This window comes from Mesoplodon bidens (assembly GCF_964165515.1).
Source record: "Mesoplodon bidens genome assembly, chromosome: X".
In the NCBI taxonomy this organism is placed as follows: domain Eukaryota; kingdom Metazoa; phylum Chordata; class Mammalia; order Artiodactyla; family Ziphiidae; genus Mesoplodon; species Mesoplodon bidens.
This window is the reverse complement of record NC_138163.1, coordinates 23201242-23212822: the sequence shown is the minus strand read 5'-3', so window position 1 is coordinate 23212822 and position 11581 is coordinate 23201242. Positions and strand designations below refer to the sequence as shown.

Sequence of the window (11581 nt, the reverse complement as noted above, 5' to 3'; positions counted from 1 at the left end):
CCAGAGCAAAAGTTGACACATGGTAGCTCTGGGGAGACAGACAGAATACCAGGCATGGGTCCAAAATGGATAGCCCTTGTTGCTTTAAGAAATTTAGAGCCTAATAACTTTTTTGGGGGGGAAAAATTTCAGTCAGAATCCTCAAGTCCATTCTTTCAGGGGCACACTTTTAAGGGAAGACCCCAGTTCCTACCTCTTCCATATATTTATCTACCTTGTTGTGAGAGGATGTGTGCAGAACCTTTGCCTGGAATGGTATGGGTTGGCATTAATGCGATTGTGGATGGTCCATTTAAGAGAAAGCTGCTCCTGTGTTCTGTGGACAGTTCAAGGTTTATCTTAGAACGAACTTCAAGGCGAAGTGGCAGAATCATGAGAAGGGATGATCTTGCCTTCAGTTCCACCCTCGGTGCCGGCTTCGGTTCCGGGCAGGTCTGGGTGGCTGTCTTCTTTGTGGGGCCTCTCCTTGCAGAAAAACTTCTTCAGCATATCCTGGATCTCCTTCTTGATGGTCTTGTGCATGTAGCCATAGATGTAGGGGTGGATGCAGCACTGCAGGAAGAAAAGCCAGATAATTATGGTGATCACCCACTGGGGTACCTTGGTTTGGACATCCACCCACACGGCCAGAACCGCTAGAAAGCAGTAGGGCCCCAGGGACAGCACGTAGGAGAAGATGATGAGGAAGATCACTTTAGCAGCTTTGCACTGGTAGCACCTGGGCAGAGGGGGGTCGCTGGTGCTGTTTCGAAGACTGACTGGGAGACTCTCTGTGATGTTCACCGCCTCGATGTCATCCTCGCTGAAATGGATGTCATCCTCACCAAACTCCATGTCATCTTCACCCAAGTCAATGTTGCACTGGGTGACCTCTAGGCGGCCCTTGTCTGCCTTCTTGCTGCTCTGAATTTTGGTGCTGCCTTCGCCGGCCACCAAGCTGCTTTCTCTGACCTCCTCACTGCCCTTGGCCTCCACGCTCCCCTCACTGGTCTCCACGCTCCCTTCTTTGGCCTTCCTGCTGCCATCCTTGGCTTCCACACTGCTCTCCTTGGCCTTGACCTCACCTTCATCCTGGCCATGGAACTCGCTCTCACCCTGGAACTCATCCTTTTTGTCTCCCTCTTCATCCTCATTCTCCACATGGTCCTTGGCTCGCACCTCCAAGCTGTGGCTCTTGACGTTGTAGAGCAGAGCGTGCTGCCGGCGGGCTGCACCGAACACCACAGAGTAGCAGGCAATCATGACAATCAGCGGGATGATGACGAAGGACACGACGCTGAGAATGGTGTAGCTGGGGCTGGCCCCCCAGATCATGGAGCAGAGGGCATTGCGCTCATCAAAGGCAGCCTGGCCCCAGCCATAGAGTGGGGGTGTGCTCTGCAGGATGGCCACGATCCAGGTGCCGTAGAGGAGCATGTAACCCCGGCGCGGGGTCATCTTGGCCGGGTAGGAGAGAGGGTGGATGATGGACAGGTAGCGATCCACCGACACCACGACGATGGTGTTGACGCTGGCAAAGGCGAACAGGTGAGTGAGGCTAACCAGGGCGGTACAGAAGTGGCTGTTGAGGGGCCAGAAAAAGGGCACGGAGGTGGCCACCACCCAGGGGGCCACGAGTGAAATCTGCAGCAGGTCAGTGACGAGGAGGTTAAAGATGAAGCGGTTAGTCACCTGCAGTAGCTGCGGCTTGCGCTGCAGAACGAGCGCCAGCACTATGTTGCCCACGAAGGAGGCAGTGAGAAAGATGAGCAGGACGCTCGAGCGGATGATGCCGTGCGCCAGGCTGATGGGCATTTTGGAGAGGGGCACGCACGTGTGGCTGCTGTTGTTTTCGCGCGTGCTGTTGGTGCAGGTGGACGCCATGGCGGCGGCGGGGGCGGGCGGGAGGCAGGTGCAGGCGCGGAGCGGGCACCGGCGGGCGGCGAAGGGGCGCACGGACCACACTCACCGTCTAGGCTGGGGACGAAAGAAACACGCGGGGCTGAGTTAGTCCTCCTGCCGGGGAGGAAGAGGGGTGCTTCCGCGCCGGGCAGCGGCGCTGCAGGACCCCGGCCCCAGGGCCCTCGCGCGGCTCCAGTCCGCGTTCGGGCAGTTTCTATGAATCCTTCTCTTACTCTGGGTCTCTCTGCCTCTCCCTCTGGGGGTCTCTGAGTACTCCCGACCCCCACCCCTGTGTCCCGCTGGCGCGCGCGCGCGCGTTCTCTGTGCGTCTCCCACACTATCTGGGGGTCTCGAAGTTTGGGTCTCTCTGGAGGTCTCTCCGCAGATCTCTGCGCTAGCTCTCCTGCTAGCACATGCGCGCGCGCTCCGTCCCTGCCTGTTTCCATGTGTCGATTTGTCTCTTTCTCCCCAGTGTCTCTCACTAGCGCACTTTTCTTGTACCTCGGGTGTGTGTGTGTGTGTGTGTGTGTGTGTGTATCTCACCGGTTTTCTCTGACTCTCTCACCCCTGTCTCTCACTCTGTGGCCTGTCCCTATTTCTCAGACCCTCGCTAGCACATGCGCGCTGTCTGTCCATCTCTGCCAGTCTGTCGTTCTCCTCTCACCTTCCTTTCTGTTGCTCCTGTCTCGCCCTCCCACTCTTGGTCGGCTTCTCCGTCTCAGTTTCTCTGAGTCTCTTTCGCCAGCGCACTTTCTCTTTAGCTGTGTGTGCGTGTCTCTGTCTCTCGTCGTCTTTCTCCCAGTCTTGTCCCTGTCTCTCCCTCCATCTCTTTCTGATGCGCTCCCGTCTCTGTATCCCTGCCTCTCACTGTCTCTGTCGCTCGCTAGTGCGTGCGCTTCTGCGTCTTCCCCTGATGCTGTCTCGTCTCTCCATTTCTCTCTCACAGTCTATTTCCCTGACAATCTCTGTGGGTCCCCGGTGCACCTGTTCAGTATCACTCGCTGAATGTGTCTCTGACCGTCTCCATGTCTCTCCAACTCTCCTGTTACCATGTCTCCCTCGGATTCTCTCTCTCCGCGTCTCCCGTCTCTCGTTGCTCTCGCTCTTCCTCGGATCCTCTCCCCTCTGTGTCTCTCCCTGTCTCCCCCCTGCGGCTTCTGTCTCCCCGTGCGTTAAGTTCTCTCTTTATCGCTGTCTGTGTCTCTAAGTGGGTCTCTGAAAATCTACTCCTTGTCTCTCCTGATTATCTCTGTCTCTGCGTTGCTCAGACTCTCTCCAGCGCGTGCACTTAAAGGGAGTCGGTTTCTCTGTCACTCACTCTCTCCCGGGGGCTCTCGCTAAACACTTTCCTTGTGTGTTTGAGTGCGTGTGCATCTCTGTCTCTCTCCATCTTTCTCCGACGATCCCTCACCTCGGTTTTTCTCTGGCTGGATCACTGTCTCTGATCTCTATCTCTCTGTCGACTTTATTTTACCATGGAAACCAGCTGCCACCTTGGCCACCGCGGGCTGTGGCAGATAAACCTCCCAGTTTCTCAGCAGCGCAGCCGCGGCTGGAGGCAGGGAGGATGCCTACTGCGACCGCCCCCCCCCCCCCGCCATTCGGCATCCTCCCTGCATTCCCAAGCCCACCCGGCATCGGCGGCGGCGGCAGCGGCGGGTGTAGGGACGGGTGAGCTCGGGGAGAGCGGGGGAGCAGGCAGGGGTTGTGGGGAGAGAGAGCGCAAGAGATTGAGAGGCAGAGAGAGAAAGAGAATGAGAGAAAAAACCGAGAGACACAGAGAGACAGAAAGAGATGAGAGACAGAATGACAGTCACACAGAGAAACAGAGAAAATGACAGAGAAAAGAGGCCTAGAGTCAATGAATGAGCCAATGAGAGACAGGGAGAGACGGAGACAGAAAAATCATCAAAGAGAGGATAAGAAAAGAGAGGATGGGAAGCAGAAAATGTGAGAAAGAACGAGGAAACATCGAGAAGATGGGGGGCGGTGGGCGCGAGGGAAAGTGCGAGGGAAAATGCGAGCGCGAGGGGTCGGCCGAGGTGAGGCGAGAAGGGGCTGCGCCAGGGGCCTCCGTACGGGGCAGCGCAGGCGCCGTCGGGTCGCGGCGGACAGTGCGTCCCGGGCGCCGGAGCACGGGGCCGGGCGGGGCGCAGGGGCCGCGGCGCGGGGAGCGGAGCCGGGCCGCTTACCTGTTGCTGCCGAAGGCGTCGCGCCGCAGGAGCTGCGTGCCGGTCCCTCGGGACTCGGCGCGCTCGACCGGGTGGCCTCTCGAGGCGCCGGCGGCCGCGAGCTGGCACCGGGCGGCTGGAGCAGCGAGAGCGGGGCGCCCGTGCCCGCCCGTCCGGCCGGCGCGGCGCGCTGCGAGCTCTGAGCAGCGGCGGGGGCGCGCGGCGTCTTAAGGCAGCGCGGGGCCCTCACCTTGCGGCGCCCCCCTCCCCCCGGCCCCCGCCCGCGCAGCTGACGCACGAGGCCGCGGGCTCCCGGAGGGGCGGGCGGCATTGCGCAGGGCCCGCTTAGCTATTCTCACCCCGCATCAACGCCCCGGGCGGTCCGAGCTCACTGGAGACCTCAGAGACTGGGGATCGTCAATGGGGCTGATTTTCCTGCAAATGCCATGCCTTTGTAGCCCCCGGATTTCGGGGCAGGGCCGGGCCCCAGACTTGCACAGTTCTTCCGAAGAGAAGCAGAAAGCTGGGCCGGGCCCTGGGCCTTTCACCTTGGAAGACCCCCCACACACACACACACTCACCCCCCTCAAGTATGAACCGCCCCTGGGCCTGAGAGAGGAAATGACTTTGATATCACTGATTTGCCACAATTTTCTCTAGCTCCCAGCAAGAGCTAAACGGCAGTTCCTTTCCTCTAGGCCTTGGGAGCATTTCCTCTAAGACAAGCTGCTTAATTATCTACTTTATTATTTGATTGAAGTCTGTCTGTCAGTCAGTCTCTCTCTCTCTGTGCCAGGTACTGTGGTAAACTGTTTCCACAGAGAATACCGCCGAATCCTTCCTCCAGCCTTGTGAGAAAAGTACTGCTATTATCCTCATTTTACAGAGACAGAAGCAGAAGCCAAGAGAGATTACCCTACTTGCCTAAGTTCAAGTAAATGTTGCACCTGCTCTATTAACCAAGACTTTCTGGACTCTCCCAAACACGTACACATCGAGTGTTTGCTCTTTACCAGGCAGGCAAACACCAGAATGTAAGCTCACCTGCCCCCCAGAAGGGAGGGTCGTGTCCAGGAAGGGGGCCCAGACGAGGGGTCATTTGCATCTGGTTTCCAAGGGATAATGAAACCTTTTCTAGGCATGACAGAAGGGGAGAACTGTTCTTCTAGAAGGAGATGCACAGGCAAAGAGGGCTGCAGGGGAGAGCTGGGTGCCAAGAGAGGCTGCAGCACGGTGAGTGCCAGCAGGTGAGCTGGAAAAATGGGGTAGGGGCAGCTCCTCATGGGCCTTGAATGCCAGTCTGGGGACTTTGGACTTCATCCTGAGATCCCTGGAGGGCCTTTGAGGATTTGTTTTATTATGCACAGTTTCCAACATGCACAAATATGATGATAATAATAAAATACCCCCCCGTTGTTCTGACCATCCAACCTTACCAACGATAAATATTTTGCAATTATTGTTCATTGATTTTTTAAAAAAAAATTTTGAACGAGGTTTAATAAGTGAAAAAAATCAGGGTATAAACTTAGATACTTTTTCTTTTTTTGGCCGTGCTGCGTGGCTTGCGGGATCTTAGTTCCCTGACCAGGGATCAAACCCGTGTCCCCTGCAGTGGAAGCGTGGAGTCTTAACCACTTGACCGCCAGGGAAGTCCCCTAAACACTTTTGTTTAAAAAGGCCTATATATTTTTATACATGAATTCAGGATATGAAGGCGGTTAAACCAATATGTTAAAAGTTATCATCTAGTGTATGATAAGATTATATATGATTTTTTTAATGATTTTCATTTTTCATTGGTGGTTTTTGTGCAGGGCGATGTGGTAAGATTTCTGTTCTTCCAGGGTCTAGAAGCAGGGCTGGGTCGGGGGGCGAGCTGCTGAATGGAGAAAGAGCAGGAAGGAGGCTGTGGCGGGAGAGAAAGACAGTCTGGATAGGTCACAAGGAGGGGGCTGAGCAGAGACCCATAGAGAGGCCAAATTGACAATGGGGAGGGATAACGGAAAGGAGGTGTTGGGAGGGATCTAGGATGACACAAGGTTCTGAGTTGGTTGATGGGCCTGATGGAGATCCGCCCCCTCCCCCCACTGCACCCCATGCCTTTGGACAGGGAACAAGGCAGGTGTAGAATCAGGCCCCAGGATGCTCTTTGGATTTCAAGTCCTACCATTTGCTGCAGATACCTTGTCTTTTTTTTTTTTTTTTTTTTTTGGCTAGGCCTGATTTTATCTTCTGAAGTTTGAATGGTATAAACCTAGTCGTTTTTCTTGGAGACAGTTTCCATGATAATCGCTCACAGTTATTAATTCCTAGCCTCACACTGGCCATGGCGCAGAATCCTGGGTGGCACGCACTGTCAAGTGACAGATCACTCAGACTCCATATTTTAGAATCACTTGGGAGGCTGTCAAGCTGCGAGAAATGGCCAGAAACAAAGACCAGTCTAGTCTATCCTGCTCTTTCCTCCTTTTTCACTGTGGTCCCAAGAGTTCCCTGGACTGCTGGGATCCAGCAGGGCACAGGAAGAAAACCTCTAGGTACATGTTAAAGGTGGGTGCCTCAGAGAGGTGGCATCGTGGAATCTGCAGCTGCACCCCTGAGTGCCACGGGACATGATGGGGAGTGGAGGAGTCTGAACGCAATGAGGCCTCTGCAACCAAAGCCAGTCTGCCTGCAGGAGACAGTACGAAAGGCTAGGGAGCCCTGGGGAAGAAATATAAGCCACTTTTCTGTACAGGGAGTTGTTTGAGGGTTGTTAATCCTCAGGTGTCTGTTTCCTCTTTTTTTCCTTCTAGGCAGGAGTAGAGTTGGTGTCCTTGAATTTCAAAGGCATGCAAGTATCAGCATCCCAACTGGAGGTATGTGGGGGGCCTTGGGGAATGTGGATTTGGCTTCAGGCCCCACAGGCCCTGATTCTGATGGCCTTGGGAGAGCCCTTCAACTGACAAGCTTTGTTAGATTCTGGGGAGGTTCTTTGGGATGAGACAGGGAGAGTTTGGGATGATGGTTCAAGAAGCCACCTAGTCCATTTCCCTACCTTCATAGTTCTGTAGCAGCAGAGGTAAGATCAGGCAAATGGTATTAATGGGGCAGGGCTGGAGGGCAGGAAGCTACTAGAAAGGCTCTAGGGCCTGATGACAATCACAAGCTGCAACACCAGCCAGCAGCGTGCCAGCCTGGTTTTCCCAGACTTGTTCACCTCATCAGACTGCCCCGATGCATGTACCAACTGCCAGGTGAGGGAAGTCAGCAGCCCAGGACCCAGCCAGGTATTGGTTCCAGTAAAAATGGGAGTGCAAGAGTCCTTGAGCACCTGCCACATGCCAAGCCCTATGCTTGCTTTATCCTATTTAATCCTTGAGGAAACTCTGCAAGTTAGAGATTAATACAGTATTTTTAGAATCCAAGACATCATATACCATTAAGAATAAAAAGCTGCAAATTTAACCTTCACACCACTGCTGGCAATATGCATCTTGATTTTAAAGATGCTAAAATGTGAAAAGAAATGTGCTTTAGAATCAATGTATGCCAGTACCCTCCCTGTCCTTACAGAGGGGTTAAGTAACTTTACCCAAGGTCACACAGCAAGTAAGTATTGGAGCTGAGAGGTAAAACTTGTTCTGACTCCAATGTAGGAACATTTCCTAGGCTGCTTCTTGGCAGGGTCAAGAGGCAAGACAGAAAGAAAGGCTCCCAGAGACCCAGCCCAGATAAAATTTTTGAATCCAGATGAATTGCTAAAATTGTGGTAAGACAAATGCAGTTGCAATGATAATGGCTTCTTTTTGTAAGATACATGGTTCCCATAGGTGGTGAAATGACTAAATTAGCCAATCTAAATTCTAAGTCACAGTCCTTCCTGCATAGTGAGTTCATAATAAGTCAGTGGGGGAAAAATATATGGTTTTGTTCTGGAGTGCCTACCCATGGGGGCATTTTAAGTTTTTCAGTGTTATGAGCTGCTCTGGTATTCACTTTAGTCTAACCCTAGGGGTTTTGTTTGCAAAATTCACATGAAATTAAGTACCATTTGGGTGTGAGCTAATACTGCCAACTTTGTGGGCTTGGGCAGGACAGAAGGTCTAGATTTCAAAGCTATAACTATCCAAATAAAATGGTTTGGAAGAGAAAATCAGCAGAAAATAACTGAATGGAATAAAAATAAAGAGCAGGAGACCTGATTTCTAGTCCTAATTCTGTGGCTAGAATTAGTTGTGTGACTTTGGGAAGATCTGCTCCTCTGTCTGATCTCACTTCTGTTAATCCACCAAATTTGGTGGGGTTAGCGTTAGGTAATTTCGAAGGATCCTGTCAGTTTTTGACTGATTCCATCTATTTTATATCTGGGTGTTATTAAAAATCCCCAAACTAATCCAACTCAACTATTTAAAAACTGAAAGCTGGACCTCTGCTTCTGGCTGTGAAAGAGTAACAGGGACTGGGTTTATCCTTCCACCTTAAACAACTAAAAAACTGGGCAGAATATATGGAATGATGGTTGTCACACATTGGAAAACAGGAATGCAGGACAGTGGTCTTCAACAAAAGGGAAACAAATGAGGTGAGCCCTACAATTGCCCCAGTTTACTACCTAGAGAAAGTTTACCAGCTGGGAACCCAGGCTGAACCTAGGCATCTGCCTAAACTGAGGAGACAGAGGTCAGAATTCAGGGAGGTAAGTAAGGGTGGCAAGAATTTGCAAGGTAATGTACTAGAGAGGAGCCTCCCAGAGAGAGAGAGAGCTCTTGAGAACTGTAAAAGGTACCCCTCAAATCTTTGACTACATGTGAGGAAACTACCCAAGGCTGGGGAAGAAATGACTCAAAAGAGGTAGGTGGAGTGATTTCTAGAGCTCATACAGGGCTGGGAATAGTTCAGTTTCTCAATAGCCAGAGAGAAGAAACTTCATAATATACAGGGCATCAGACTGAGTACTCAGAGAGGATTGCCTCAGCAGTGGAGCCAAGTTAACCTTAGTGTAAAGTTTGTTCTGGTCCCACATAGCAAAGCTTAAAAGCAAGCTTTGAAAGGGTTGAACTCTTTCCAAGTATCTTTACTGCAACTCAAACCAAGCCTCAGAAATATTTAACGGAGTGCCGAAATCTCTAGCACACAACAAGGTAAAATTTGCAAAGTCTGAATTCCAATAAAACATTACAATGTGTGCAAAATAGGAAAATATGACCCATATTGAGAAGAAAAGTCCTTTAATAGAAATAGACATAGATGGGGATGGAAGAAGGTATTCCACGCAAATGGAAATCAAAAGAAATAGACATGGATGGTGGAATTGGATGACAGACAGTAAAATGGCTTAAAAATATATTTCATATATTTAAGAAGGTAGAGGAAAGCATAGGCATGTCAAGGGGAGACATAGAAGATAGAAAATAGATTTAAATCTTACTTCTAGAGATAAACAATATAATTTCTGAGATAGAAATACAATGGATAACATTATTAGCATGTTAGACACTGCAGCAGAAAAGTTTAGTGAGCTTGAAGACATAGAAATAGAAACTGTCTAAAATGAAACACAGAGAAAAAAAGATAGAAAACAAAGTAAGGGCTTCCCTGGTGGCGCAGTGGTTGAGAGTCCGCCTGCCAATGCAGGGGACACGGGCTCGTGCCCCGATCTGGGAAGATCCCACATGCCATGGAGCGGCTAGGCCCGTGAGCCAAGGCCACTGAGCCTGCACGTCGGAGCCTGTGCTCCGCAACGGGAGAGGCCACAACAGGGAGAGGCCCGCGTACCGTAAAAAAAAAAAAAAAAAAAAAAAAAAGAAAACAAAGTAAGCAGAGAAACAGTGAGCTGTGGGACAATTTCAAGTGGCCTAATATATGTGTAAGTGGAGTCCCAGAAGTTAGGGAGACAGAAATATTATTTGAAGAGATAATGGCTGAAACTTTTCCAAATGTAATAAAAACTATAAACCCAGAGATCTAAGAACCTCAACAAAACTCAAGCACAAGAAACATGAAAACCATACCAAGGCACAGATAATACTCCCTGTTTCTCCATAAATCCTTGCCATATAGTTGATGAGGATATTTGGGAAAACTATAACTTTCATACACTGCTTTTGGAATGTAAAATAGGACAGCCACATTGAAAAAGAGTTTGGCTGGTTAAAAAAACATTAAATATACACTGACCATATAACCTAGCTTTTCCACTCCTAAAAGAAATGAAAGCATTTGTCCATGCAAAGATGTACATGAATGTTTATAGCACCTTTATTTGTAATAGATAAAAACTGGAAACAACTCCAGTGTCTATCAACAGGTGAATGGTATATTCACACCTTGGAATACTATTGGGTTGGCCAAAAAGTTCATTCGGGTTTTTCCACATCTTATGGAAAAACCCGGATGAACTTTTTGGCCAACCCAATACTTAGCCCAAAAGAGAACAAATTGTTGATATAGATGACAACATGATGAATCTCACAATAATTATGCTGTGAAAGAAACCACACAAAAAAGAGTACATACTGTATGATTTCTGTTACAGAAAATTCCAGAAATGAAAACTAAAGTGACATAAAGCAGATCAGTGGTTGCTTTGGAGTGGGGGAAGAGAGGGAAGGGGTGTGAAGAATCTTTTGGAGAGGACACAAATGTTCATCATCTTGATGGTGGTGATTGTTTGTGGTGTATGCCTATGTCAAAACTCATCAAATTGTACTCTTCAGATATGTGCAGTTTAATCTACATGTATTATACCTAAATAAAACTGTATGTAAAAATAAGTCCCTGGGAAAAAAAAACAAAGCAAATGGTTTGTGTGTCCAGGATCCCACCTCCAGCATTAGAACACTCACCTTTCTCTAAGGGAACCATCAGGCCTCCCAGCACCCCGTCTTGGTTCTCATCAGTGTACCGTTGTGTTTCAGTAATCTGTGTTCTTGCCCCACCTTCCCTCTGTGATGGGAACACAATGTGAACTCTTCCCAAATGCTTACAGAATTGTGTCCATCCCTTCATGGCAGGCTAGCAGCTCTCATTTACTGAGGATTTAACAGTGTACCTTGCACTTGACCTCTCCCAGATCATTTAATGAACACTGTGCGATCATTTGCCTCATTTTATAGACGGGGAACCAAAGGTTTGGAAAGGAGCTGTGGCTTACTCAGAGTCACTCTGGAACAGGCAGGGCTAGAATTTGAATTTAGGACTGACTCTGAATTTACAGCCTGAGTGCTTAGCTGCTACACTATTTTGCTTCCCTATACTAAGCAATTCTTTAAAATGTATCACTGATATGTGAGGAACTTTATATGCCTTATCTCATCTAATTCTCCAACAATCCTGTGAGGTGAGTATTGTTAATATTCCTTATTTTATAGATGAGAACACTGAGGCTTAGAAAAGCTAAATAATTTGCTCCAAGTCACCCCAATAGCATATGGATAACTTCAGAGCCTACTCTCTGTAGCTGCTTTGCTTACTGTCACCCTCAGGGAAGGAAAGACTTAAATCTTCTCATCTTTGGAACCACACTTAACTCTTCTTGAGTCAAC

The 11581-nt window shown here is 49.6% G+C and overlaps 1 protein-coding gene across 1 annotated transcript; it reads right to left on the bottom strand.

Moving 5' to 3' along the window:
- Positions 1-351: 351 nt before the first annotated feature.
- GPR101 (G protein-coupled receptor 101) lies at positions 352-1869 on the bottom strand (the record flags this gene model as incomplete). The annotated part of the gene is made up of 1 exon (XM_081221848.1): positions 352-1869. Exon 1 carries the CDS (start codon positions 1861-1863, stop codon positions 352-354), a length of 1512 nt encoding a protein of 503 aa, XP_081077974.1. The 5' UTR covers positions 1864-1869.
- Positions 1870-11581: the final 9712 nt, after the last annotated feature.